The 27,331-nt window shown below is 36.7% G+C and overlaps 2 protein-coding genes across 2 annotated transcripts in view; both read right to left on the reverse strand.

Moving 5' to 3' along the window:
• LOC306642324 (complement factor H-like) overlaps positions 1-25,529 on the reverse strand; it is a 309,798-nt gene extending 284,269 nt beyond the window's left edge. Inside the window, exon 1 of the mRNA XM_079108003.1 lies at positions 25,365-25,529. The gene's annotated coding sequence lies outside the window, so the exon portion shown is untranslated. The remainder of the gene's footprint in view (positions 1-25,364) is intronic.
• The window catches only part of LOC306642326 (complement factor H-related protein 1-like), a 49,555-nt gene continuing 41,621 nt past the window's right edge, over positions 19,398-27,331 (reverse strand). Inside the window, exon 4 of the mRNA XM_079108004.1 lies at positions 19,398-20,956. Coding sequence (XP_078964130.1) covers positions 20,925-20,956 — 32 coding nt within the window. The 3' untranslated portion in view covers positions 19,398-20,924. The remainder of the gene's footprint in view (positions 20,957-27,331) is intronic.

The following is a 27,331-nucleotide window of genomic DNA, read 5'->3' on the forward strand; positions in this document are numbered from 1 at the left end:
AGATACTGTGCCCAGGTATAGTACCCCAAGACATCAGCCAGATATCGTGTCCAGGTATTGTAACTTGACCTATCATCCAGATACCATGACCAGGTGGAGGAACCAAAGATAATATCTAGATAACATGACCCAGTACATTAACCAAAGGCATAAGCCTAATATTGTGAGTAGATAGAGTATACAGAGACAAAACCCTAATAACACCTCCACGTCGCTAAGCAGACACAATAACCTGATACTATAACAAGGTAAAGTAAATGAAGATTCTGTGGCCAGGAACAGTAAGCAGAGACAATACTTCACAACTCAGCCTGTTACAATAAGAAGAGGTTCTGGCCAGATACCACGGCCAGGTATAGTAACCAGTGATAAAAACTAATGACATGTGGAGCTATAGTAAGGAAAAGTATTAATAAGACACCATGACAAGATATATTATCCAGAGATATTAGCAAGATAACATAACCAGGTTCAGTAGCTGGGACGTCAGGAAGACATAGAGAACCAGTAAACAGTCACTACATAGACACTGTATCCAAGTAGAGTTACCATGTCATTAGCCAGAAATCATGAAAAGGTCCAGAATACAGATACATTAGCCAGATATCCTGAACAGGTATAGTAATCTGAAATATTAGCCAGGTATGGTGACCAAATAGAGTAGTTAGACACAAGAGCCGGAAATGATGACTAGGTACAGTAAACAGAACTTAGCCAGATTCTGTGGGTCGGAAGAGTAAGCAGAAACAATACCTTGTACCTCCACCTGTGAAAATAGGCAGAGGCATTCACAGAGACATTAGCCAGAACCTTAGGCCAGGCATAGTAAACACAGACATTAGCCAGATACACTGTGTAGCTAATCACACCAGAGATGATGGTCAGATACCATGAACAAGTATATCATGCAGAGAAATGGGTCAGACATTTTGAATAAGTATAGCACACAGAAAAATATCCAGTTACTGTGATCAGATATAGTCACCAGACATCAATCATATAGTGTGATAAGGTACACTAACTAGAGACATTACCCAGATACCATGACTGGGTAGAGTAATGGGAGACATTAGCTAGATACTGTGCTCAGAATCCATAACCAGAAAAAATATTCAAACACTATAAACTGGGTACAGTAACCAGAGACATTTTACAGACACTGACCAGTAAAATACCACAACCAGGTGTGATGGTTGGATATGAGGTGTCCCCCTTAAGCTCACATGTGAGACAATACAAGAAGGTTCAGAGGAGACATGATTGGGTTGTGAGAGTCTTAGCCTAATCAGTGACTTACTTCCTGGTGGGATTAAGTGAGTGGCAAATGACAGGATAGGGTGTGGAGGAGGAGATTGGAATTGGGGCGTGGCTTTGGGGTATAGATTTTGTATCTGGAGAGTGGAGACTCTCTCTGTCTGTTTCCTGATTACCGAGATATGAGATGCTTCCCTCCAACACCCACTCCTACCATGATGTCCTCCCTCATCTCAAATCCCAAGGAATGCAGATGACCTCAATGGCCTTCAGACCTCTGAAACCATGAACACTCACATAAACTTATCCTCCTCTATAATTGTTCTGTCCAGATCCTTTCAGTCACAGCAACAAAGAAACTGACCAAGACATTAGGTATAGTAAAGAGAGTCATTATCTACATAAGGTGACCGGATACAGTAACCGGAGACATTAGCCAGACACAACAACAGGTTCAGAAACCAAAGCCATTAGCAACCTCCTTGACAAGGTACAATAACCAGAGACTCTATTTAGCTAGATTTGGTGAACAAGTACATAACCTAGAGAAATTAACCAGTTACAGTGACCAGGTACATGAACCACAGACATTAGCCAGATACTATGTCTAGTGACCAGAGACATTGACCAGATACCCAGACTAGGTAGAATATACCAAGACAATACCCAGATACCATGACACAATATAGTAGTCAGAACATTGAGCAGATAACAAGACCAAACATACTTAAAAGAGTCATTACCCAGATACTATGGCCAAATAGAGGAATCAGAGACATTAACAACTACTATGACAAGGTTCAATAGCCAGAGAATTAAGCCTGATATTGGGACCAGGAACAGTAAACTTGGAAGATACCTAGATACAGTCAGGAGGCACTGTAACCAGAGACATTAGCCAGATCCCATTGTGCATCAAACAGAGACAGCATCCTGATGCCTGATCTGTACAGTCATGAATCAGATACCATAACACACTACAATAACCACATATAACTTAGCTACAATAACTTAGCTACATACCATGACCAGCTACAATAACAAGAAACATTAACTAGATTTTCTGACCAGTTATAATAATCAGCAACATTAGCAAGGGACCTTGACCAGATCTAGTAAACACAGACAGTACCCAGATATGATGACAAGGAAGACTAGCCAGAGACTTTAGTCAAATACTGTGACCAGTTATAAAACCAGATACTGTGGCCACATACAGTAAAAAGAGATAATAATTAGTCACTCTGACAAGGTATAATATCCTGACACATTAGTCAGATGCTGTGACCAAATACAATAAACAAAATTCTACCCATATATTGAAACTAGATACTGTAACCAGGGTCTTTATGCAGATACTTGACCAGGTACAGTACACTGAAGTGTAAAGGCCGATACCATGACCAGGAAGAGTCAACAGAGATAGTGCCTACATACTAGGATCTGTGACAATGAGACACATTACATGGACCTTTCCTCAGCAGACATTCTGATTCCTGGCATCCTACCTTCTGGGGGTCTCCACTGCAGCTTGACTTTCACTCTCAGAGCTTCTCATCGTCACCCTCTTATGGGATCTCCTCACAGATTCTTTTCATGCTATGCAGTGCCTGTCTTCATAGGATTTTCGTAGACACCTTGGTGGAAGTTTGTGGGAACTTGGAATTCTTGTCTTCTGAGTTCACACCTGTAAAAAGAGCACACATTACACATTCGACAGTTACGTGTCCACATACAGTAAACAGCCAATAATTAGGTACCATGACCAGTTACAGTAACAACAGATATTAGGCATATATTTCTGACCAGGTACATGTCAAACACTGGACAGATAACATGACCAAGTAACCAGAGACTTTAACCAAATTCTGTGAATGGGTACTGTTCCAGCTACTGCAGACTCAGCCCACCTGTGACTCCCATGGGTGACTTGGCTGAGGATGCCTGGGTTGAGAGGGTCTGCCCTGTGCTGGGTTGCACTGGAGAGGTGGCCCTGCTTCTCCATGTGCCCTTCACCTCTGCACCAGCTCTGGCCACATTTAGTGGGGGACCAGCAGGATTTGGCACTGGCTGTGGGACCAGATAGCCACCCAGTACCCTTCCTGGTCCTCAAGGCTTGGCCTCCAGGACAGACCCCACCCCACCTCACTGGCCTGGGTGCATTTCCCACCTGGAGCTCAGTGTGGGGATTCTGACATCTCCAGGCACCTTTGTCTGCATCATGGCCATGGGCTCCAGCAATGAGTACCCAAAGGGTCCCCAAGGGCATGGAGATGAGGGCTACACCGCAACACCACAAGCAGAATGGTCAGCGGGGATGTAGGGTAGACAATGGACGCCTGACACCGGGCCCAACTTCTGAGATGGGGTCTTCAGACAAGGGCTGCCCTGCATCTAGGCCGAAGGGAGTTTGAATTCCTCTTCAGCCTGTTCAATGCCGCTGCATGTTGCACAGTTGGTAGCGGGCCAATCCAACATTCCACTGAAGCACGTGGACCCTCTAAGCACGTGGGCAATCAAGCCAGGTTCTAGCGAGGGCGTGGCCACCAGGGTGCCCTCAGAGGAGCAGCGAGTCCAGGGCCAGGTCACGGGGCAGAGCCGAGGGTCCATTGCAATCCTCTGTGTGGAGCTCAGGGCTTCCAGGGCCTGCAGAGGAGGTAATCGTAAGCACAGGGAGGGCAGGGCGACTTCTTCAGTAGAAGTGTGCTGAATCCTTCAGTCTGAGCACGAATTGCTCCAGGGAAGCAGAACTGGTCCAGATTCCAGGCACGTGTGCCATGCACACAATGCAGCAGGTCACCTGATGCCTGAGATACAGGGTCCAGCACTTTCCCAGGACTGGCACCAGCTTCAAAGAACTTGGGTTCCCTATGTGGCAGGAAAGCTCTTATGAACAGGAGCCTCACAGGTTGCAAAGAGCCTGAGTCCCAGGACTCTGCAGTTGATGGCTTAGTCACTGCCCTGGGCTGAGACTTGGCTGGGTTGTCTCCACCACACTAGGCTTTCGGGTAGCACTAGCGCTAACCTAGTTGGAGTTTGTAACCCGAGGACTCAAGTGTGGAGACGTGCTCCCACCAAACCTAATTGGATGTAACACAACAAATGAAGTTTAACAGAATAAGTAGTCCTCTGATTTTCACAAATTATTTTAGAAAAAAAAATACATTTCAGAGCTCTAAATACTTCATTTGAATTTAACATATTTTAGATTCAGAGCAAAATGAAGTGGGCAATAACTGAAATATTATCAACACTGGTTTGCCAAGTATTCAAAATGAATACGTCATGAAGTCAAAGCATTATGAAAAGTGTGAACAAGGACTTTCTCAATGATAAATAGTTCTAGGACCTGTATTTTAGAAAAGACCTACAGTATAAACAGGGATAAAGAGAAAATTGAAGTTGAGAGCTGGAGATATAGCTCTGTGGTAAGTCACTTGCCTATTGTGCTGGAAGGCCTCTGCTTAATCTCTAGCCCTGTAGGAAAAAAAAAAAAAAGTAGAATATTTTCAAACCTCAATATGTATATGTAAAATACTTCAGAATGCAAGATATTTTAGTGTAATGGTCTTTAAAAATTATCATTTCACTGGGTACAGTAGGGGCAGGCCTGTAATCCCAGTGACTTGGGTGCCTAAGACAGGAGGATCACAAGTTTGAGGCCAGCCTCAGCAATTTAGTGAGGCTCTATGAAGAATACTATTGATATTTTGAAGGAGAATGTACTGCTTTGGGTTGCGTGTACATTGCTTCAGATGGTGTGTACATTTAAAAATATTAGTTCTTTTAATCCTTGAGAATGGGAGATATTTTTATTTTTTGTGTGTGTCTTCTTCAATTTTCCCCCTAGTGTTTTGTACTTTAAGTATAGAGTTATTTCACTGGCTTGTTTATATTTATTCTTACTTATTTTATTTTGTTTTATTTGTAGCTAATGTGAAAGAAATTGCTTTCCATGACTTCTTTCTCAGCAAGTTAGTTATTGGTTTATACAAATGCTCCAGATATTTGTACACAGAATTTGTATCCTGCAACTTTACAGAATTTGTTTATGAATTCTGATATTCTGTAGGGAAAATCTGTAGTTTAGTCTGTTCACTCTGTTGTTTATTTCCTTTTCTGTGCAAAAGTTTCTTAGTTGGATTGGGATCCCATTTATCAATTTTTTATTTAGTTTTCTGTGCTTGTGAGGTCATATAAAAATCATTATCTAGATTGCCCTCTTGAAGTGTTGCCATTATGTTTTCTTCTAGTTGCTTTTAGAATAGAGAAACTAGTAGTTTCTAGAACATGCTTATTTTATAGATTAAATTCTACGTTTAGAATTGTTACAGGAAAACAGGGATAATTTGAATTTCTCCCTTTTTATTTGTATACATTCATTGCTGTTTCTTTCCTAATTGCTCTGGCTATGACTCCCAATACTATGTTGAATCAGAGTGGTGATAGTGAACCTCTTCACCCTAATCCAGATCTTGGAAGAAATGTTTTCAGTTTTCCCTCAGTCACTATGTTGTCTAATGTGGGATTGGCATATACAGACTTTATTATATTGAGTTACATTCCTTGTATACCTCATTTATTCAATTTTTAATCATAAGACAATGTTGAATTTGATCAAATGCTTTTTCTGCATGTACTGAGATGTTCATATAATTTTTATCCTTACTTCTGTTGATGTGATGAATGTTGCTTATTTGCATATGTTGAACCATCCCTGGGATAAATGATGTTTTTGATGTACTGTTAGATGCCATGTGCTGGCATTTTTTTGAGAATTTTTTTTTTAATCCATGTTCAGTTATAAGGGACTATAGTCTCCAATTTCACTATGTCCTTGTCTACTTTTGGTACGAAGGTAACACTGGCTTCATAGAATGACTTTGGAAAATTTTCTGCTCTTTAATCTTTTAATAGTTTGAGAATTTCTCTTCAAGTTTGATAGAATTTGCAGTGAAGTTTTTCTTTCCTAATCTGTCTTTATTGGGAGAATTTTAATACTGATTCAATCTCATAACTCACTATTGATATGTTCAGAGTTTCTATGTCCCCATACTTCAATTTAAGTAGGTTATAGAGGTCTAAAATTTATCCATTTCTTTTTGATTTTGTAATTTGGTGGCACTAGTATGAACAACTATTCATAATAGTCCTTAATGACTGAGTATTTGTATTTCTGTGGTATCATTTGTCATGTCTCATTTCTCCTGTCTTCATTTTATTGTGTCTTTTTATTCTTGATAAAACTAAAGTTATTTCAATTTTGTTTCACTTAAAAAAAAACAAAAACAAAAGAAAAACTTCCAAATCTTTCTTTCATTGATCTTTTGTATACATTTTTTATCTCTATACTTTATGCTGCTCTGATCTATATTACTTTTTCTGCTAATGAGATGAGATTTAAGATTTGTATGTTTGTTTGTGTGTGTGTGTGTGCACGCCCGCTCTTTTCTAGTTTCTTAAGGTGCATCAGTAGGGTGTTTATATGAAAGTTTTCTCTTTTTGATGTAGGGACTTATTGCTATGTACTTGCCTTTTCATATTACTTCTGCTGGATCCTATATAATTCTTCTTTTCTTATTCCTCTTTTATTTCTTTTCCCCTTATTTCTTTATGGTGTGTGTGTGTGTGTGTGTGTGTGTGTGTGTGTTACTGGGGATAAGACCCAGGGCCTTGTAAAATTTAGGTTCATGCTCTATCCTTGAGTTATACCCAAACTCTGTATTACATAAGTTTTGTTCCATTGCATATGACATAATTTTGGTGTGCTGTGTTTTCATTTCTTTCAAAATATTTTTCTCTTCTTGATTTCTTCACTGACCCTTTGTCCAAGACCATGTCGTTTAGTTCTCATGTATTCCCTAAATTTCTAAAGTTTCATCTCTTGTCGATTTTAATAGTATTATTATTCTATGGTCAGGGAAAGTACATTATACAATTTTGATTTTTCTTAATTTGTTGAGAATTGGGGTTTTTTTGGGCTAATATATGATCTGCCTTTGAGAATGTTCCATGTGCTGCAGAGAACAATACATATTCTGCAGCTACTGGATGCTGCGCTCTGGAAAAGTCTTTTAGATCCATTCAATTTGCAATTTAGTTTAACTTTTATTTCTTATTGTGTTTGTCTGAATGATCTGCCCATTGAAGAAAATGAGGTGTTGAAGTCTTCTGCTGTTACTTTATTGATCCTGTTTCTCTTTTGTGGTCTGATTGTATTTGTATTATCAAGTTGTGTTTTCTAACCTTAGGAGCATGTGCATTTGCAATTGTTATATCTTCTTGCTGAATTGATTCCTTAATCATTATATAACAATCTTCTTTGTATCTTTCTACAGTTTTTGTCTTCATGTTCCTTCTCTCAGATATAAGTATAGTTACTTCCACTCCCTTTTAGTTTCTGTTTGCTTGGGTTATTCCCCCCCACACTCTTTTGCTTTCAGTGTGTATTTACTGATACAGTGAGTTTCTTGTAGGCAGTATGTCATTGGGGCTTGCTTTTTCTTCCATTCATTCTCTGTGTATCTTTCCAGAGAAGAATTTAATGTTTATATTTATTATTTGTAAGCAAAGACTTATTCTTGACATTTAATTTTCTTCTGATTGTTCCTATGTTATTTTCTTCCTCTCTTGTCTATCTTGTCATTTCATGATTTTGTGTATTGAAAAATTTGATTCATCCCCATATCATGTATTTGTTCTTCTAGTGGGTTTCATACTTATTCATGTTTGTATGAGGGCATTTAATGTTTTTTTACTCAGTTGTAGAACTTCCTTAAGAGATCATTTGTAAGGCAATATGGCGCTACTGATTTCCCTTAGGATTTGCTTAATTAGGAAAGTTTATTTCTTCTTCATATGTAGGATAGCCTTGTGGGGTACAGTATTCTTGATTGGCATTTTTTTTCCCTTTGAATATGTCTTCCTATTCCTTCCTGACCTGTAAAGTGCTGGCTGAGAAATCTCCTCCCATATATGAAACTTGATACTTTTCTGTTACTAGTTTTAGAATTCTTCCTTTTCATCATTTAATATTTGACAACAATATGCCACTTAAGGACATTTTCCATCAGATTTATTTGGGGTCTTTCAGCCTCTTGTACTTACATACCATCTTTCCATTTTAGCCATTATTTAATTAATTACCTTTTTGATGCCTTTTCCTTTCTTTTAACCTTCAAAAATCCTGAAATTTTCAACGAGATGTTCCTTTAATGGTGTCCATAATTCTTGGAGGATTACTTAATTCTCTTTTGTTTTACACTTTCATATTTTATTTTTTAAGTTTAATTTTTTAGCTGCCCCAGAAAAACATAGTGGTTGTACATAAATATAGGGCACCAAGTAGTGCTTAATACTAACATACATTGTATATTTAAACGGAGTCAAAGATATTATTTCATCCAACATTTATTGTTTCTTTATAGTGAAAACCCAATAAAATGTTATCTAATCATAAAAAAGAATGAAATTCTGTCAGTTGTGCCTAGAAGAAGGAAATTGGTGATCATTAGGTGAAGCCGAGTATGCCATGCATGGAAAGATAGTTTACATGATCTCATTTGCATATGAAACTTAAAAAGTTGATATCATAGAGGCTGAAAATGGAATGGCAGTAACCAGACAATGAGGAAATTAGGAGGGATGAAGGATGGGGAAAAGTTGATTCATGAGTACTAATATGTGATATGTATTTCAGAGACTGCATCACCTGACTTGGTTGCTAATGGGCAGTACCTTTTATGTCATTTTGACCTGAGTGGAATTCCTTACTCCAGATGTGATCTGGCCAAGAACGAGTTGCATTTGCTTGATTTGGAAATCAGACTTCCATTCATGTACCTAACACATTGTTTTCTTCAGGAAATATATTATACTTTTGGGTCCTGTTGAATTGGAAATTAATTTACATATTGAAATCATTTTGAAATCAATTTAACTATAAAAGACTATCCCTGTTATAACACTGGAAGAGATTTGGATGTATTTTCTCCATGTCCTAAGTCTTTGTGCAATGCAGCATATAGAAGAGACAGACTGGGATATCTAGCAAGGCATTTCTAAGCTGCAAAGTATTAAGGCTACATTTATTTGCTTACGAGAAATGAGAGCGCATATATAATTTGAAGATAGAATTTCTAATTAAGAGGGATAAAGTGTCTAAATAGTTGAAAACTTCTCAGCATTGCTGTGTGGCAGGAAATGAAGGAGAATTCCCAGTCAGGGAAACCAAGTGTGTGATAGGGTGACTGTTGTATTGAGTTTCATATGAATAGAAATAACCAACACAGTGGATGAAAGGTCCTGAAGACATTTCAGAGATCTTGAAAGCTTCCCCTCCCATCACAAACCAAGAGTTTTTGGAAGGCAGAATAGTTTCAGTGGACAGGCTCAGGACACCCTCCAAAAGATGGTGGCTACTGACTTTGACCTCTAGCACCACCCCTTTCTTTGTACAATGCAGCAACACTCATCAGCCTCTCCAGCTGTGCTTTAAGGTGTATTTTCCTTCTTACCAATTGGTATGATATTAATTGTAGACTGCTAACGCAAGTTGAATATCCCTAATTCCAAATGCGTAGGGCCACATTTTTTTATTATGAAATATTTATGTATACAGAATGATACATTGTGGTAGGGCCTTTAAAATATATTCTTTTATAATTAATTAATTAATTTATTTATTTTTTATTGTAATCAAATGGGATACATGTTGTTACTCTGTTTGTACATGGCGTAAAGGCATACCATTTGTGTAATCATAAATTTACATAGGGTAATGTTGTTTGATTCATTTTGTTATTTTTTCCCTTCCCCCCACCCCTCCCACCCCTCTTTTCCCTCTATGCAGTCCTTCCTTCCTCCATTCTTGCTCCCCTCCCTAACCCTAACTCTAACCCTAACACTAACCCTTCCCTCCCCTCATTATGTGTCTTCATCCACTTATTAGCGATGTCATTCGACCTTTGGTTTTTTGAGATTGGCTTATCTCACTTAGCATGATATTCTCCAATTTCATCCATTTGCCTGCAAATGCCATAATTTTATCATTTTTCATGGTGAAGTAATATTCCATTGTATATATATGCCACCATTTCTTTATCCATTCATCAACTGAAGGGCATCTAAGTTGCTTCCACAATCTGGCTATGGTGAATTGAGCAGCTATGAACATTGATGTGGCTATATCACTGTAGTATGCTGATTTTAAGTCCTTTGGGTATAGGCCAAGGAGTGGGATAGCTGGGTCAAATGGTGGTTCCATTCCAAGTTTTCTAAGGAATCTCCACACTGCTTTCCAGAGTGGCTGCACTAATTTGCAGCCCCACCAGCAATGTATGAGTGTACCTTTCTTCCCACATCCTCGCCAACACCTGTTGTTGCTTGTATTCTTGATAATCATCATTCTAATTGGGGTGAGATGGAATCTTAGGGTGGTTTTGATTTGCATTTCTCTTATTACTAGAGATGTTGAACATTTTTCCATATGTTTGTTGATTGCTTGTAGATCTTCTTCTGTGAAGTGTATATTCATTTCCTTAGCCCATTTGTTGACTGGATTATTTATATTCTTGGAGTAGAGTTTTTTGAGTTCTTTATAGATTCTGGAAATTAGCACTCTATCTGAAGTATGAGTGTCAAAGATATTCTCCCACTCTGTAGGCTCTCTCTTCACATTGCTCATAGTTTCCTTTGCTGAGAGAAATCTATTTAGTTTGAATCTATCCCAGTGGTTGATTCTTGCTTTTATTTCTTGTGCTATGGGAGTCCTGTTGAGGAAGTCTTGTTCTAAGCCGATGTGTTGAAGATCTGGACCTACTTTTTCTTCTATAATTTGCAGGGTCTCTGGTCTGATTCCGAGGTCCTTAATCCATTTTGAGTTTAGTTTTGTGCATGGTGAGAGATATGGGTTTAGTTTCATTCTATTGCATATGGATTTCCAATTCTCCCAGCACCATTTGTTGAAGAGCCTATCTTTTCTTCATTGCATATTTTTGGTATCTTTGTCCAGTATGAGAAAATTGTATTTATTTGAGTTTGTGTCCATGTCCTCTATTCTGTACCATTGATCTACCTTTCTATTTTGGTACCAATACCATGCCGTTTTTGTTACTATTGCTTTGTAGTACAGTTGAAGATCTGGTATTGCAATACCCCCTGTTTCACTCTTCCTGCTAAGGATTGCTTTAGCTATTCTGCCTTTCTTATTCTTCCAGATGAATTTCATAATTGCTTGCTCTATTTCTGTAAGGTATGTAATTGAGATTTTAATTGGAATTGCATTGAATCTGTATACCACTTTAGGTAGTATGGCCATTTTGACAGTACTAATTATGCCTATCCAAGAACATGGGATATCTTTCCATCTTCCAAGGTTTTGTTTAATTTCTTTCTTTAGTGTACTGTAGTTCTCATTGTACAGTTCTTTCACCTCTTTTCTGAGAATGATTCCCAAGTATTTTATTTTTTTTGAGGCTATTGTGAATGGGGTAGTTTTCCTGATTATTCTTTCCAAAGATTCATCACTTATGTATAAAAATGCATTAGATTTATGTGCATTGATCTTATATCCCACTACTTTACTGAATTCACTTTTGAGTTCTAAAAGTTTTCTGGTGGAATTTCCTGGTTCCTCTAAGTATATAATCATATCATCAGCCAATAGGGATAGTTTGAGTTCTTCTTTTCCTATTCGTATCCCTTTAATTTCTTTGGTCTAATTGCTCTGGCTAGAGTTTCAAGGACAATATTGAATAGAAGTGGTGAAAGAGGGCATCCCTGCCTTGTTCCAGTTTTTAGGGGGAATGCTTTCAGTTTTTCACCATTTAGAATGATATTAGCCATGGGCTTAGCATAGATGGCCTTTACAATGTTAAGGAATGATCCGAATATCCCTATTTTCTCTAGTGTTTTGAGCATGAAGGGATGCTGTATTTTATCAAATGCTTTTTCTGCATTGATTGAAATAATCATGTGATTCTTGACTTTAAGTCTATTGATATTGTGAATTACATTTATTGATTTCCTGATGTTGAACCAACCTTGTATCCCTACGATGAAACCCACTTGATCATGGTGCACTATCTTTTTAATATGTTTTTGTATGCGATTTGCTAAAATTTTGTTGAGAATTTTTGTGTCAATGTTCACTAAGGATATTGGTCTGAAATTTTCTTTCCTCGAAGTGTCTCTGTCTGGTTTAGGTATCAGGGTGATATTGACTTCATAGAATGAGTTTGGGAGGCTTCCTTCCTCTTCTATTTTATGGAATACTTTGAGAAGTATTGGAATGACCTCTTCTTTAAAGGTTTTGTAGAACTCGACTGAGAACCCATCTGGTCCCGGAATTTTCTTTGTTGGTAGGCTTTTGATGACCTCTTTTATTTCATTTTTTGAAATTGGTCTATTTAAATTGTGTATGTCCTCCTCGTTCTGTTTAGGCAATTCATATGTCTCTAGAAACCTGTTGATGTCTTCGAAATGTTCTATTTTGTTGGAGTATAGATTTTCAAAATAGCTTCTAATTATGTTTTGTATTTCAATCATGGCTGTTGTGATATTTCCTTGTTCATTCCGAATTTTAGTGATTTGGGTTTTCTCTCGTCTTTTCTTTGTTAGTGTGGCTAAAGGTTTATCAATTTTGTTTATTTTTTCAAAGAACCAACTATTTTGTCAAATTTTTGTATTGTTTCTTTTGTTTCAATTTCGTTGATTTCAGCTCTGAGTTTAACTATTTCCTGTCTTCTACTACTTTTGGTGTTGGTCTGTTCTTCTTTTTCTAGGGCTTTGAGCTGTAGTGTTAGGTCGTTTATTTGTTGAGTTTTACTTCTTTTATTAAATGCGCTCCATGAAATAAATTTCCCTCTAAGTACTGCTTTCACAGTGTCCCAGAGATTTTGATATGATGTTTCTTTGTTCTCATTTACCTCTAAGAATTTTTTAATTCCCTTCTTAATATCTTCTATTATCCATTCATCATATAATAGCATATTGTTTAATCTCCAGGTGTTGGAATAGTTTCTGTTTTTTACTCTTTCATTTATTTCTAACTTCAATCCATTATGATCTGATAGGATGCAAGGTAATGTCTCTATATTGTTGTATTTGCTAACATTAGCTTTGTGGCATAATGTATGGTCTATTTTAGAGAAGGAGCCATGTGTTGCTGAGAAGAAAGTGTATTCGTTCTTGGTTGGATGGCATAATCTATACATGTCTGTTAAGTCTAAATTATTGATTGTGTTATTGAGATCTATGGTTTCTTTGTTCAATTTTTGTTTGGAAGATCTGTCCAGTGGTGAGAGAGGTGTGTTAAAATCACCTAGTATTATTGTGTTATGGTCTATTTGGTTTCTGAAATCGAGAATGATTTGTTTGACATACTTGGATGAGCCACTGTTTGGGGCATAGATGTTTATGATTGTTATATCTTGCTGATTTATGCTTCCCTTAAGCAGTATGAAATGTCCTTCTTTATCCCTTCTGACTAACTTTGGCTTGAAGTCCACACTATCTGAAATGAGGATGGATACTCCAGCTTTTTTGCTGTGTCCATGTGCATGGCATGTTTTTCCCCATCCTTTCACCTTTAGTCTATGAGTATCTTTTTCTATGAGGTGAGTCTCTTGCAGGCAACATATTGTTGGATCTTTCTTTTTCATCAAATCTGCCAGTCTCTGTCTTTTGATTGATGAATTCAGGCCATTAACATTCAGGGTTATTATTGAGATATGATTTGGTTTCCTGGTCGTTTGGTTCATTTTTTAAATTTTTATTTATTTATTTATTTATTTATTTATTTGACACGACTTGTTTCCTCCTTTATTTGACAATTCCTTTAGGATAATTCCTCCCTTTGCTGATTTGCTTCTTTGTTTTTCATCTCTTCCTCATGGAATATTTTGATGAGAATATTCTGTAATGCTGGCTTTCTTTTTGTAAATTCTTTTAGCTTTTGTTTATCATGGAAGGATTTTATTTCATCGTCAAATTTGAAGGTAAGTTTTGCTGGGTATAAGATTCTTGGTTGGCATCCATTTTCTTTCAGAGCTTGAAAAATGTTGTTCCAGACCCTTCTAGCTTTTAGGGTCAGGATTGAAAAATCTGCTGATATCCGTATTGGTTTCCCCCTGAATGTAATTTGGTTCTTTTCTCTCACAGCCTTTAAAATTCTGTCTTTATTTTGTATGTTAGATATTTTCATTATAATGTGCCTTGGTGTGGGTCTGTTGTAATTTTGTGTATTTGGAGTCCTATAAGCCTCTTGAACTTGATTTTCCATTTCATTCTTCAGATTTGGGAAATTTTCTGATATTATTTCATTGAATAGATTGTTCATCCCTTTGGTTTGTTTCTCTAAGCCTTCCTCAATCCAAATAATTCTTAAATTTGGCCTTTTCATGATATCCCATAGTTCTTGGAGATTCTGTTCATGATTTCTTACCATCTTCTCTGTTTGTTCAACTTTGTTTTCAAGGTTAAACATTTTGTCTTCAATGTCTGAGGTTCTGTCTTCCAGGTGTTCTATCTTATTGGATATGCTTTCTATGGAGTTCTTAATTTGGTTTATTGTTTCCTTCATTTCAAGGATTTCTGTTTGGTTTTTTTTCAATATCTCTAACTCTTTATTGAAATGATCTTTTGCTTCCTGTATTTGCTCTTTTAACTGCTGATTGGTGTGATCATTCAATGCCTGCATTTGTTCTTTCATCTCATTGTTTGCTTCCCTGATTATTTTAATTATGTACATTCTGAACTCCTTTTCTGTCATTTCTTCTGCCATGCTGTCATTGGGTTTTATTGATGTAACATCTAGATTTGTTTGGGGCATATTCTTCCTTTGTTTTCTCATGTAGTTCAGGTATCAGTGGACCGCTGAGATATTGCAGATTTCCTCTATTGACTTATAATGTCCCTGAAGATTTCTCTTATATCCCCTCTTAGCCTTCTGTAGGCTGAAGTCTTGGAGGAAGTTGATAGTGCAGTGCTCCACAAGGAAGCTGCCTCCCTAGGGGTGGTGGCCTTCAGGTGGGGTATATTCCCTGCTAGTGGGCAGAGGTGCCTCCACTTGTTGACCAATGGTCATCCAAAGGGGAACTAGGCTGTGGGCTGAGGCAAGGCCTGTTTGGGCCTGTGTCTCTGGTTTTACCGTCCTTGTGGGAATACCTCACCTGGCAGGGAAGACTCACCTGGTGGGGAGGTCTCGCTGGTCGGTTTCCCTCCTAGAGGTTCCCCTCAATCTACAACTACTGCCTGGGCTTGGCTGCCTTCCTCTGCAATGTTCCCAGGGGCCCGGCCCTACCTCCTGGGCCTGGGAGCCTCGCCCTTCGCAGATGAGTCTCCTCAGGCTGCCTCTCCTCAGAGAAACTACCCGCAGTCCTGGAACCTTTGCTCCTCCCCTCAGCATGTCTCTGTGTGACTCTTCCACCAAGAAGCCTCCTAGGTCCTGGGACCCTGCTCTGCACCTAATCACCTGGCTATGTTGCCCCTCCTCTGAGCAGCCACCTGGAGCCCCATACAATCGCTCCGAGTCCCAGAGACCTGCCGCACACCTCTTCCTCCAGACAGCCGCCTAGTGTTCCAGAGCGGTCACTAGGAGTCCAAGCAGCTCACTGTGTGCCTCCTCCTCTCGCCAACCACCCATAGCCCTGGGCAGTCACTCCAAGTCCAAGTGACCCGCCCCGTTTCTCCTTCTCATCCAGGTAGCACCCTGGGTGTTCAGGAGTGGTCACTGTGAGTCCCTCTGAGTCGCTCTTAGTCCACATGACCTGCTGCAGGCCTCCTCCAGGCAGCTGCCCAGAGCTCTGGTGCGGCCACTGGAGACCAAGCGACCCACCACGCTCCTCCTCCAGGCAGTCCCCCAGTGTTCAGGAGTGGTTGCTTTGAGTCCAAACAACTCACCACTTGCCTCCTCCTCTGAGCAGACTCCTGGAGCTCCAATGCAGTCACTGGGAGTCCAAGCGACCCACCCCGCTCCTCCTACTCCTTTTCCTCCTCCGGGCAGGCCCTGGTGTTCAGGAATGGTCGCTTTGAGTCCAAACAGCTCGCCACGCAGCTCCTCCTCCGGCAACCGTCTATAGCTCTGGTATAGTCACTCCTAATCCAAGCAGCCACACTCCTCCTCAGAGAAGGAGGAGGAGGCCATGGTGTTCAGGAATGGTCGCTCCGAGTCCAAACAGCTCGCCGAGCAGCTCCTCCTCTGCAACTGCCTGTAGCTCTGGCACAGTCACTCCAAGTCCAAGCGCCTCACCATGCTGCTCCCCCTTCTCCTCCTCCTCCCGGTGTTCAGAAGTGGTCGCTCTGAGTCCAAACAGCTCTCCTCGCAGCCCCTCCTCTGGGCCGCCGCCCATAGCCCCAGTGGTTGCTCCGAGTCCCAGCACTGTGCTGAGCGGCCTCCTCTACGATGCTGCCAGTTGTCGGAGTTCACTGCTCCAGTGGGGGGAGGGGTGTCTCACCGGGCAGCTCTACTTCACAAAGTTTCCTGCATTCCAGGACTATCATCCCATCCAGGATGCCTCCCCAACGGGAGTGACTCACCCGGCTGCTTTGAGTTGGTCCCAAGTCTCTCAATTTCTCCTCTTTTGAATCCTGAGTCCTGGAGCAACCCGAAATGCAGCCACCCTCTAGTCCGCCATCTTGAAACCTCCCAAAATTTACTTCTTTTTCATATTCACTACATAAATATATTCCAACGATAATTATATGCATACTGCAAATGATTTAGTGCATTGGACAAAATATCATGGTTTGGAATTTTCCACTTTTGGCATTATTATCTAGAAATTTTAGGAAGTTTTAGCATTTCGGATTTTGTTTATTTGGGTTAGGATTATTCAAGTTGTATATGCCCTTTATTGTCTTGAAGCAACTCCTTCTATGTCAAAATTTTTAAAGATTTTTTAATTGTAAAATGATGTTGCTTTTATCCATTTATTCAGATAATAATGATTTTTAATTTTTTCTGTTAATATAATGTATAGTATTTAATGACTGGTATTTATTGAACCATCTTTGAGTCTCAGAAATAAATCACAGATGAGCAAGTCTTATATGCCCTTAAATGTACTGTTGAATTCATCTTTAATGACAGTTTTTGCTTCTCTATTTACCAGGGGTATTCATCAGGTATATTAGTTTATTATTTTCTCATAATATACTTATGTAGCTTTGGTGTCAAGATAATGTTGGCCTCATAAATGAATTTGGAAGTGATTACTACTCCTCAGTATTTTGGAGGGACATGAAAAGGATTCATGCTAATTTTTTTTTATTAGAGCATTATATCACATGGTAGTTGGGTTCATCCAGGTCACATTAATTTTTAAATGTGTTGTAAAACTTACCAGTAAAGTTATCAGATCCTGGAATCTTTCTTTCATAAAAGATTTTTTTAATAACTGATTCAAACTCCTTGTTCATTAGTAGTCTCTGGAGAATTTTGTATTTTTAATTCAGTCCTGGTAGGTTGCAAGTGTCTACAGATAGGTTCATTTGTTCTAGGTGATCTAAATTGCTGGTATAATTGTTCACACTAGATTCATAGTACACTGTATTTTTGTGTCATTAGCTGAATGTTTCTTCTTCAATTTGAATTTATTTACTTTCATATTTGTCTAGCTAAACTTTTATCAATTTTGTTTATTATTTCAAATATCAACTCTTAACATTGTTGATGCTTAATCTTGTTTTCTTAGTTGCTATTTTTTTTTCTTTTGAATATTTTTTATTTCCTCTCTCAAAGTATCTTTAGTTTAGTTACTTCTTCATTTCCTAATTCTTTGAGGTATAAAGTTTGAAGCTTTGTTATTTATTTGTGATCTAATTCATAAAGGCATTTATAGTTATATATTTGCTTCCTTTACAGAACTCCTTTACTGCACTTTATACATTTTAGTATGCTGTGTTTTGATTTTTGTAAGTATCATTTAAATTTCCTTTCAATTTTGTCAATGACCTATTGGAAGGTCAGGAAGATGTTATTCAAATTCTATATATTTGTGAATATGCCTACATTCAGTTATTGATTTATAGTTTCATGTGTTTCTTTGGCAAAGATACTTGATATAATTTCAGTATTCTTAAATATTTGAAACTTTTTTGTGACATAACATATGACTTGTCCTGGAGAGTTCTATGTATGCACTACAGAATAATGTGAATTCTGCTATCGTGTGGAATATTCTATATATGTCTGTTAGGTCTATTTGGTAACATATAGCTCAATTCCAATGTTTCCTTATTGAATTTTTGTTTGGATGACCTATCCATTGTTAATGATGGAGTACTGAAGCACCTCCTATTATTATTTTGCAGTCTTTTTCTCCCTTAAGATCTATAAATATATATATATAATATATATAAATATATATAAAATTAAAAATATATATACATATTTACATATATATACACACACACACACACACATACTCTCAAGGAACTGACCCATTTGTTACCACATAATGACCTTCTTTTGTGTGTTTCTTACAGTGTTTGGCTGAAATTCTTCTGTGTAATAGAAGTGTAACCATCCCTACTGCCTTTTGGTTTCTGTTTCATGGACTGCCTTACTGTCTTTTTCCTGACCTATTTTGTTTTGTCCTGAATGTTTGTGTCCCCCTAAATGTCACCATTTCATTCCTAGTGACCACAGTGAGCATATTAGTAGGTGAAGTCTTTTTAGGTGAATAGGTCATGGGGTTCCATCCTCAAGAATGGAAACAGTGCCCTTAAAAGAAAAGGCTAGAGTACTTCTTTGACCCTTCCACCTAGTTAGAATGCAGTGAGAAGGTACCATTTGCAAAACAGAGAATAAGCCCTCTTGGGACACCAAGTTAACTGGTGTCTTGATCTTGAACATCTCAGCCCCATTGAAGGTATGAAAAGATATGTCTTTTTAAAATAAGCCACCATGAATAAATTGGATTTATTTGTTATTGTGGTCCATTGGGACTGAGGTAAGTGTATTCACAAGTGTTAACACTAAACACAAAGATAACTTGCTTATTGTAACCAATTTCCTTGAAACTGAGAAATCTGCCTCAACTCAGTCAATTTGTCTAAATCAGGATCTGAAAGAAGAGGAAAGCTTTTAATATAAGCCATATGATTTTATGCAATAAGAGGTAACCATTTGTCACATTAAATTTTTGTATATTTTTATCTGTATTTTCATCCTAATCATTACACCTTTTAAAAATCAAAGATGTTTCTATTCAAAAGTGATTTTAACTAAATAGTGCCATCTAAAATGTAAAGACATAAAAATTACATTTCAAAATCTTGTTACGGAAATTTTTAAGCTAGAAAAAAAATTTCTATAACAAAAAATTCATTAAAGCATTATTTGACATTGAGATCATTACCGATGAGGTCTATATTTCTACACATGATCACCTTGCTTTTTAGACATCATTATCTTAAAATAACTTATTCTTAAGGTTCAAAACTGATTATATTAAAGATTGAAAATTTTACAACATAGATAAGTTCTGATACTCTTCAACTTATAGTGGAGTTACCTCCTGATTAACTCATGATAAAGTGAGATTATTTTAAGTTGAACATGTATTTAATATCCCCAACCTGTCATACATCACAGCTTAGCAGAACAGTACTCTGTAGAGATTGACTGCTACATTGTTGATCACGAGGCCAACTGGATGCTGTTAACTATTTTTAACCAACAACATAAAAGTAGTATACCATGTATTTCTAGCCTTAGAAAAAGATTAAAATACAGTTTCTACTCAATACATATCACTTTCATTCTACAGTGCAAAAAAATTCACAAGTTAAACCACCATAACTCAGGGATTGCCTCTTTAAAGGAATTACAACTTAATCCTCTTATCTATAAACACAAATGTAGTTTTTACTGATTGTATGGCATTTTCTGCCAATCCTTTTGTCCATAGTTATATAGTTACAGTTATGATAGTTACATATCCAATTAAACTTGTATTCCTCTTTGTGATTTGTTTACATTTTTAAATGTACTAGATTCATGAATTTTGGAAGCTCAGAAGTCATCTTTTTTACATTTGTTTATTGACTGATAAGTAATAATCAGTAATTGCTTATATTTTTTACTAACATAAGGCATGACTTATTTGGTTTTTACATGTTTCTATACTATATAATTTTGAAGATGGAGAGTGTAACTTTCCATGCACTGTGAAACAAAGTCTCAGAGAACCTCAAAAGTTATGTAGAAAGACTTCAGAGTTAGGAGAATGATCAATACAGACAAACATGGAAGTAATTGCATTTAATTTCTTGCCATAGATGTTTTATGAACAGGATGCAACAAGTTTGCCAAATTTGAATGCAATGCTTTTAAGATATGGGCTTCTGGTCTCTGAGATTCTAAATACGTCAGCACATAAATTCTGATTTATGAATAAAAATGAGTTAAACAATACTTAAACATAAAATTAAAACTAGATTAAATAATAAAAATTCTGAATTTAAGTGTATGTTCTAATGATATTAATAATGGTACCTATTCTTTTCTGTGCAACGAGAATACTCCAGGTGACATCGATACACTTCATTCTAAATAGTTGATTTGCTAATGGACGATATCCATATTTACATCTAAATTCAACCGAATCTGCTGAAATAGAATAAAGTTTTTGCTTCTCTTTCCACATGAAGCTTATGTTGTGTCTTTACAAGATTTCTTCTGATATTACACATGCATCTGAAAGAAAGAAATGAACATGAAATATTAACTAAGAGGAGTCTTCTATGAAGACTTTGGGATGTTCAAGTAGAACACTTTATAATGTTTCAGAAATTCTTCCTGGAAACTCTTTCTGAAGAAATTTTTTGTGAATACCAGATAGATTTAAATAAATTTAAAATGGAAAATGATGTAAAAATTAGGTGGTTAATATGTGATAATTATATTTTATTATCAACTCATAAGATTAATTACCTTATTAAGAGCTCGGCATTTTAGAGTGTAAAAACATCATGGCATGACAACTGATTTTTTTCTTTTTGGATGGAAGAGTGAAACCAGGGGCACATTGCCACTGAGCTACATCAACAGTCCTAGTATTTTTAATATAATTATAATAATAATAATAATAATAATAATAATTATTATCATTATTATTTTGAGATAGGGTCTCACTAAATTGCTAAGCCTGGCCTCACACTTGGGATCATCCTGCCTCAGCCTCCCACATTTCTGGTTTTTCTTTAATTAAAAGCTTAGTCAAATGCTACAAAGTTTCAGTTATAAAAATGTATAAGAGAGGGTGTCTCAAACACAAGCAGTAGAAAAGACTAATGAAACAAAAATTTTGTTATCAGAAAAGGTAAGAAAGATGAATACACCTTTAATAAGACAAATCAAGACAAAAAAAGGATTAACTCAAACAAAATAAGAAATGGAAAAGAAGATATTATAACCAGTACCACAGAAATATGAAGGATCATTAGGGATTATTAAGATGAAATACATGCTAACAAATTGAAAAATGTGAAGAAATTTATAAATTTTTAGACACAGAATTTCTGCCAAAATTAAACCATGAAAACATACAAACCAGAAGAGATCAATAATGAGTAATGAGATTGAATCAGTAATAAAAAGTTTAGGAAAGTTTAGATGTCTTTACTGATTAATTTTTTAAACTCTAAGGAAGAACTTATTCCATTTCTTTTAAAGTTATTGTTAGGGTGTATTTAAGTGGCTACATTGGAGGAAGCTGGACACCTGGCAACCCACTGCAAGCATGGGGGGCGGGGCAGCAGGCTGCCTGTATGCACCAAAGAACAACCACTCAGTCGCCAGCAGATCAACTTTCGTAGTGTCTTGCAATTGCCCATCAATCAAAGGAGTCCCCAGCCAATCCTTGGGGTACACTAAACCCTCATGCCTTTCCCCACCTATTCTGGCCTGTAAAGACCATGGGCAGCTGGGACCATATGTGGTTTTCTCTATCTTTCTACCCTGACCTGTATCCTGGAGGGCTGGAAATTTCAATCGAGAGCAAATTTCCAACAAAGCTTGGTTTGGTCACTTTTGTGCAACTCCTGTTTGGCCACCTGCCCCCAGTCTTAGTTATTGCAAAGAATTGAAAGAGGGAATCCTTCCCAACTCACTCTCTGTGGTACTCTGGTAGCATAGCAGATAAGAACACAAGATAAACTGTAGACTAATAATCCTCATGGACAGAGATCAAAAATTTCTCAACAAAATATTAGCAAATATAGTTCAAGAGAGAATCATAAAGATTGTTCACCATAAACAAATTGGTTCCATCCCAGGGATGCAAGGATGGTTCAACATATGCAGATCAATAAATATCATACATGCCATTAACAGAATTAAGGATACAAATCAGGGGATTAATAGATACAGAAAGCACTTGAAAAAATTCAACATCACTTCCTGATAAAAGCCCTAAACAAATAAAGTTTGGAAAGATTATACCTCAGCTTCATAAAGGCTATATATGACACAGTCACAGGCAATATACTGAAGTGAGAAAAGTCAAAAAAATTTCCTCAAAGATCAGGAACAAGGGTGTTCATTCTCCCAGCTCTTATTCAATATAGTACTAGAAATTTTAGCCAGAACAGTGAAATAAGAGAAAGAAAGAGCAAACAAATTGGAAGGAGAGAAGCCAGATTATTCTTGTTTGCAGATCATATGCTCAAATATATAGGAAAACCTAAAGACTCCACCAAAGGACTATTAGAATGGATAAAGACAGTAAGGTGCAAGATAACAAAATCAACATAGAAAAATCAGTGAGAACTTTATACTCCAATAATGAATTTGCTGAGAAACAAATCATAAAAACAATCCCATTCACAAATCTGTACAACAAACAAACAAATACAACAAAGAACAAAAGACTACTACCACACACTGATGAAAGAAATTGAAAATGATACAAAATAAATAAAGAGATTTCCCATGTTCAAGGACTGGAAGAATTTGTGTTGTTAATATGTCCATAATACCTTAAGCAATTTACAGATTAAAAGCCATCCTCCTTAAAATACAAATGATATTCTTCACAGAACCAGACAAGAAAATTTTAAAATTCATATGGAAGCACAAAAGACCTGAATAAGTATAGAAATCTTGAGGAAAAAAAAATAAACTAAGCTATAAGCATTACAATACCTGATTTCAAGACATACTACAGAGCCATAATAACCAAAATGCCATAGTATTTGCACAAAAGCAGACACATAGGCCAGTGGTATAGAATAGAGACTCTGGATAGATAGATAGATGATAGAGAGACAGATAGATACATAGATAGATACATAGATAGATAGATAGACAGACAGACAGCTATGGATAGATAAATGCATGAATCTCTATCTACTGATTCATAACAAAGTTTCCAAAAAGAAAGAAGGAAAACATTGGCTAAAGGATGACTTCTTCAGTAAATGATGCTAGTAAAAATATATATCCATATACAGATGATTAAATCTTGACTCCTCTTTTCATGTACAAAATTAAATTCAAAATGTTTCACAGGCTTAAATAGCATATCTAAAAACTCTAAAATTACTAGAAGAAAACAATGAAGAAATAATAAATTGGTTCAAGTACCAATTTTATGGATAGACCACAAAAGCACAAAAAATTCTATATATTAAATTGAAAACCTTCTGCACAGCTAAAAAAACAACACAATGAGACAAGCCATAGATTGGATGGGAAAAAAAAAAAAACAACAGTTGCCAACTGTGCATCTGAGAAAGTGTTAATAACTAGAATGTGTGTTTAATGGCCTCAAAAACCTAAAAACAAGTAATCCTATTAAAAGTTGGACAAATGATTTGTGATATGTCAAGAAGAAATACAAATGGTCAAAAATACATAGAAATGCTCAATATCAGTAGCCATCAGAGAAATGAAAATAAAAAATTACATTGAGGTATTATATCACCCTCGTTAGAATGTGTATTATTAAAAATAAACCCTGAAATTAACAAGTGTTGGTGAGGATGTGGGGGAAAATGCACTGTTGGTGGGAATTAAATCAGTACAATCATTATGGAGAACAGAAGTTTTCTCAAAAACCTAAAATTAGATCTGCCACACAATCCAGCTATCCTGCTTCTGGGTACATATCCAAAGAAAACATCAATCAGCATACCAAAGGGACATTTGCATGCCCATGTTTATTGCTGTGTTATTCACAATAGCAAAGAAGTTGAATGAGAATGTGTCGATCCATAGATAAGATAAAGATAATGTGACATATTTAAACAAGGAAATATTATTCAGCCTTAAAGAATTAAATCTTGTCATTTATAGTGAAATGGATAGAACTGGAGGACGTTATGTTAAGTGATATGGAGCAGACACAGAAAGATAAGCCCCATATGTTCTCTTTCATATGTGGAATATTAAAAAGGGTGACATGTGACATGAAAGTGGAATAGTGACCAATAGAGGTTGAGAAGTGTGTGAGTGGTAGGGCAAATAGATGGAGGTTGGATATGATCAGGCAGGGTGTATGCATATATGGAAATATCACAATGACCCCCATTAATATAGGCAACTAATACAGGCTAATAAAAAATTAAAATATAGTTTTAGAAGTCCTCACATTGTGTATCTAGAACACATATAATTGTATTATTTTAAAATAAAAAATAACATTAATATTTATTTCCTCACATATTAATATTTAGTGGAGAAGCATTCCACAGGATATATCTTCTTTAAAGTGTGAATGTTCTGTTAAACACAGAAAAGTGTCAAACAGAAATAAAACATTTAAATTAAAACTAAAATCAAATGCTATTGAGTTATGTCACCACAATATCTATGCCATCCTCTTGTCTACTATCCTTCTTGACTTGTGTCTATTTTATTACATGAAAAATAATCATAAAGAGAAATTTTATCTGCTACTTACATAATATCCCAAAGTGTTGTCCAATTTTGTTGACAGATGAAAGATGGTGACTGATTTATGTACCTGAATCATAACTTTGAGTTTCAGGATAGAGTGTGATAGACAGAGAAAAAGGTCTTCATCTTTTCCATTTACGTAAAGAACAGGGGATTATTAAATTCAATTGAGAGCACGTTATAAACCAAGTTGCACACTACTGACCAACACGGTGTGGTATTGACTGCCATCTTCCATTTTTGCACATGATTTCTTGTGCTCTCTGAGTCAGATAATTTTCTTTGCAAAGAACAGATACTTTTTCTCCATCTTGATATTTCACTGTGGTTGTCACATCTTCAGCACTGGGATTCTGAGGTGGAGTTGGGCAGGAGTCTCTTTACTCCTCTAGAAAATATTAAAATTAGATTTCTTGAATACAAAATAATAACTTGAATATATTTAAAATATGTTTCAAAAACAGAAAATTCAATAGCCCTGTATCATAAGTGATGATGTAATTATGTTGCATGTTTATATATGTTACACTTTTCAATTCATATAGTAGTTTAGTATTACCTATTTTTATGCTCCTTATCATTTTTCCCATTCCTTCTTTTTAAGCAAACTTCCTTAATTACAAGAAAGTTATTATTTGTAATCTTTAGATAATCTTAGCAGAATGATACACTTTAAATAAGAGGTATTAAATAAAGTATGCAATGAAGTTCTTCTTAGAAATATGCATGAATGAATGTATTGGGACTGGATTAAGAACCTTCTGAAATAATCTACCTACAGAACCTGATTAGCCAGAGGAAAAATTTGCATATAGTTAACAATCAATATGGTATTGCCTCTAGATCACTAAATATGTTTACAAATGATTTACAGTGTGCTACTTCAAGTTTCAACCCTCCTGAACCTACCATTTAGAAGCACACCTACACTGCCTAGGTGTGGGAAGTCATCCTTATTTGGCAGGATCAGATGTGGTTATGCCATGGGACATTGAGGCTTGACTCCCAGGAACTGACAGCCAAAGGAGTGTGGGGCATTGTGTGGGAGTGGTTCCCGGTCTGGTTATATGATAAGTTTTCCTGAACAAATTGACTCCCCTAACTCCACCCCATCCTGTTCATCACAGAAGAAGCCCTTCCCAGTCCTGGCCCCTTTACCTGAGTGACTATAAATAAGGAGAGTTGGGCTACTCCATGTTGTTAGAGGCCAGATCTGGTATGGCCAGATTCCTTATGCCCCCTCTTATTTAAAAAGAGTGCTGGCTCTTGTGTGTTTATTGGTTAGATAAGTTTATGGGTAACTGATTGATTCACAGCCAACATCGTCTTCCAGCAGTTAATCCTTTCCTCATCCACGTGGGACATGGCAGAAACCCCAAAAGCTAAGGGGATATAAATTGATGGTATACACCCAGTTTAAGGACTACACTATTTAACTGTAATTACAAAATTAGTAGGGTATAAAAGACCCCTCTCAACCTTATATCTGAATTCCTATAAAACTAAAATACCTCAGATGCATCTCAATGGCTTATAATGTGAAGATGAATTATATTCCATTTGAATGGGGAAGGACTCTGGATGAATCTGGAAGTATTGAAACTCTGATTCCTTAAGCTTGCTCTCTCTATTCTTCTGTGTTTTTTTCTTCATTAAAAGTCTTATGATGTACGTTCACAAAAATCATAACCCTTTCAAAACATAGAAAAAAAATAAGATTGGCTATTAATAAACAACAAGATAGTTAACTTCACTCATTAAAAAAGAGAAATGTAGGGCTGGGAACATGGCTCAGCTGGTAGAATGCTTGCCTTGCATGTACAAGGCCTGGTTCAACCCCTGGCACTACAAAAAAAGAAAAAGAAAAAAGAAAACAAAAAAGGAAGAGAGAAATGTAAGTTAAAACTGTGATGAAAGAGTGTTTTTTCTCTGTGTCCATTGGCAAAAATCCAGAGTTAGCTAATGTCCTCTATTTATAGAACTGTGGAGGGGAATGCATTTTCTCATGCATTCTAAGCACAGTGTATTAAAGTCATCCAGAATTATTGTTGTGGTCTATATGATTTCTGGAATTGAGAAGAATATGTGAAGTTAACTATTTTGTTGTTTATTAGTAGCAAATTTTATTTTTTTTATGTTTTGAAAGGGTTATGATTTTGTCAATTTACATGT

The sequence above is a fragment of the Sciurus vulgaris genome, assembly GCF_902686455.1.
Source record: "Sciurus vulgaris genome assembly, chromosome: 12".
Lineage (NCBI taxonomy): Eukaryota > Metazoa > Chordata > Mammalia > Rodentia > Sciuridae > Sciurus > Sciurus vulgaris.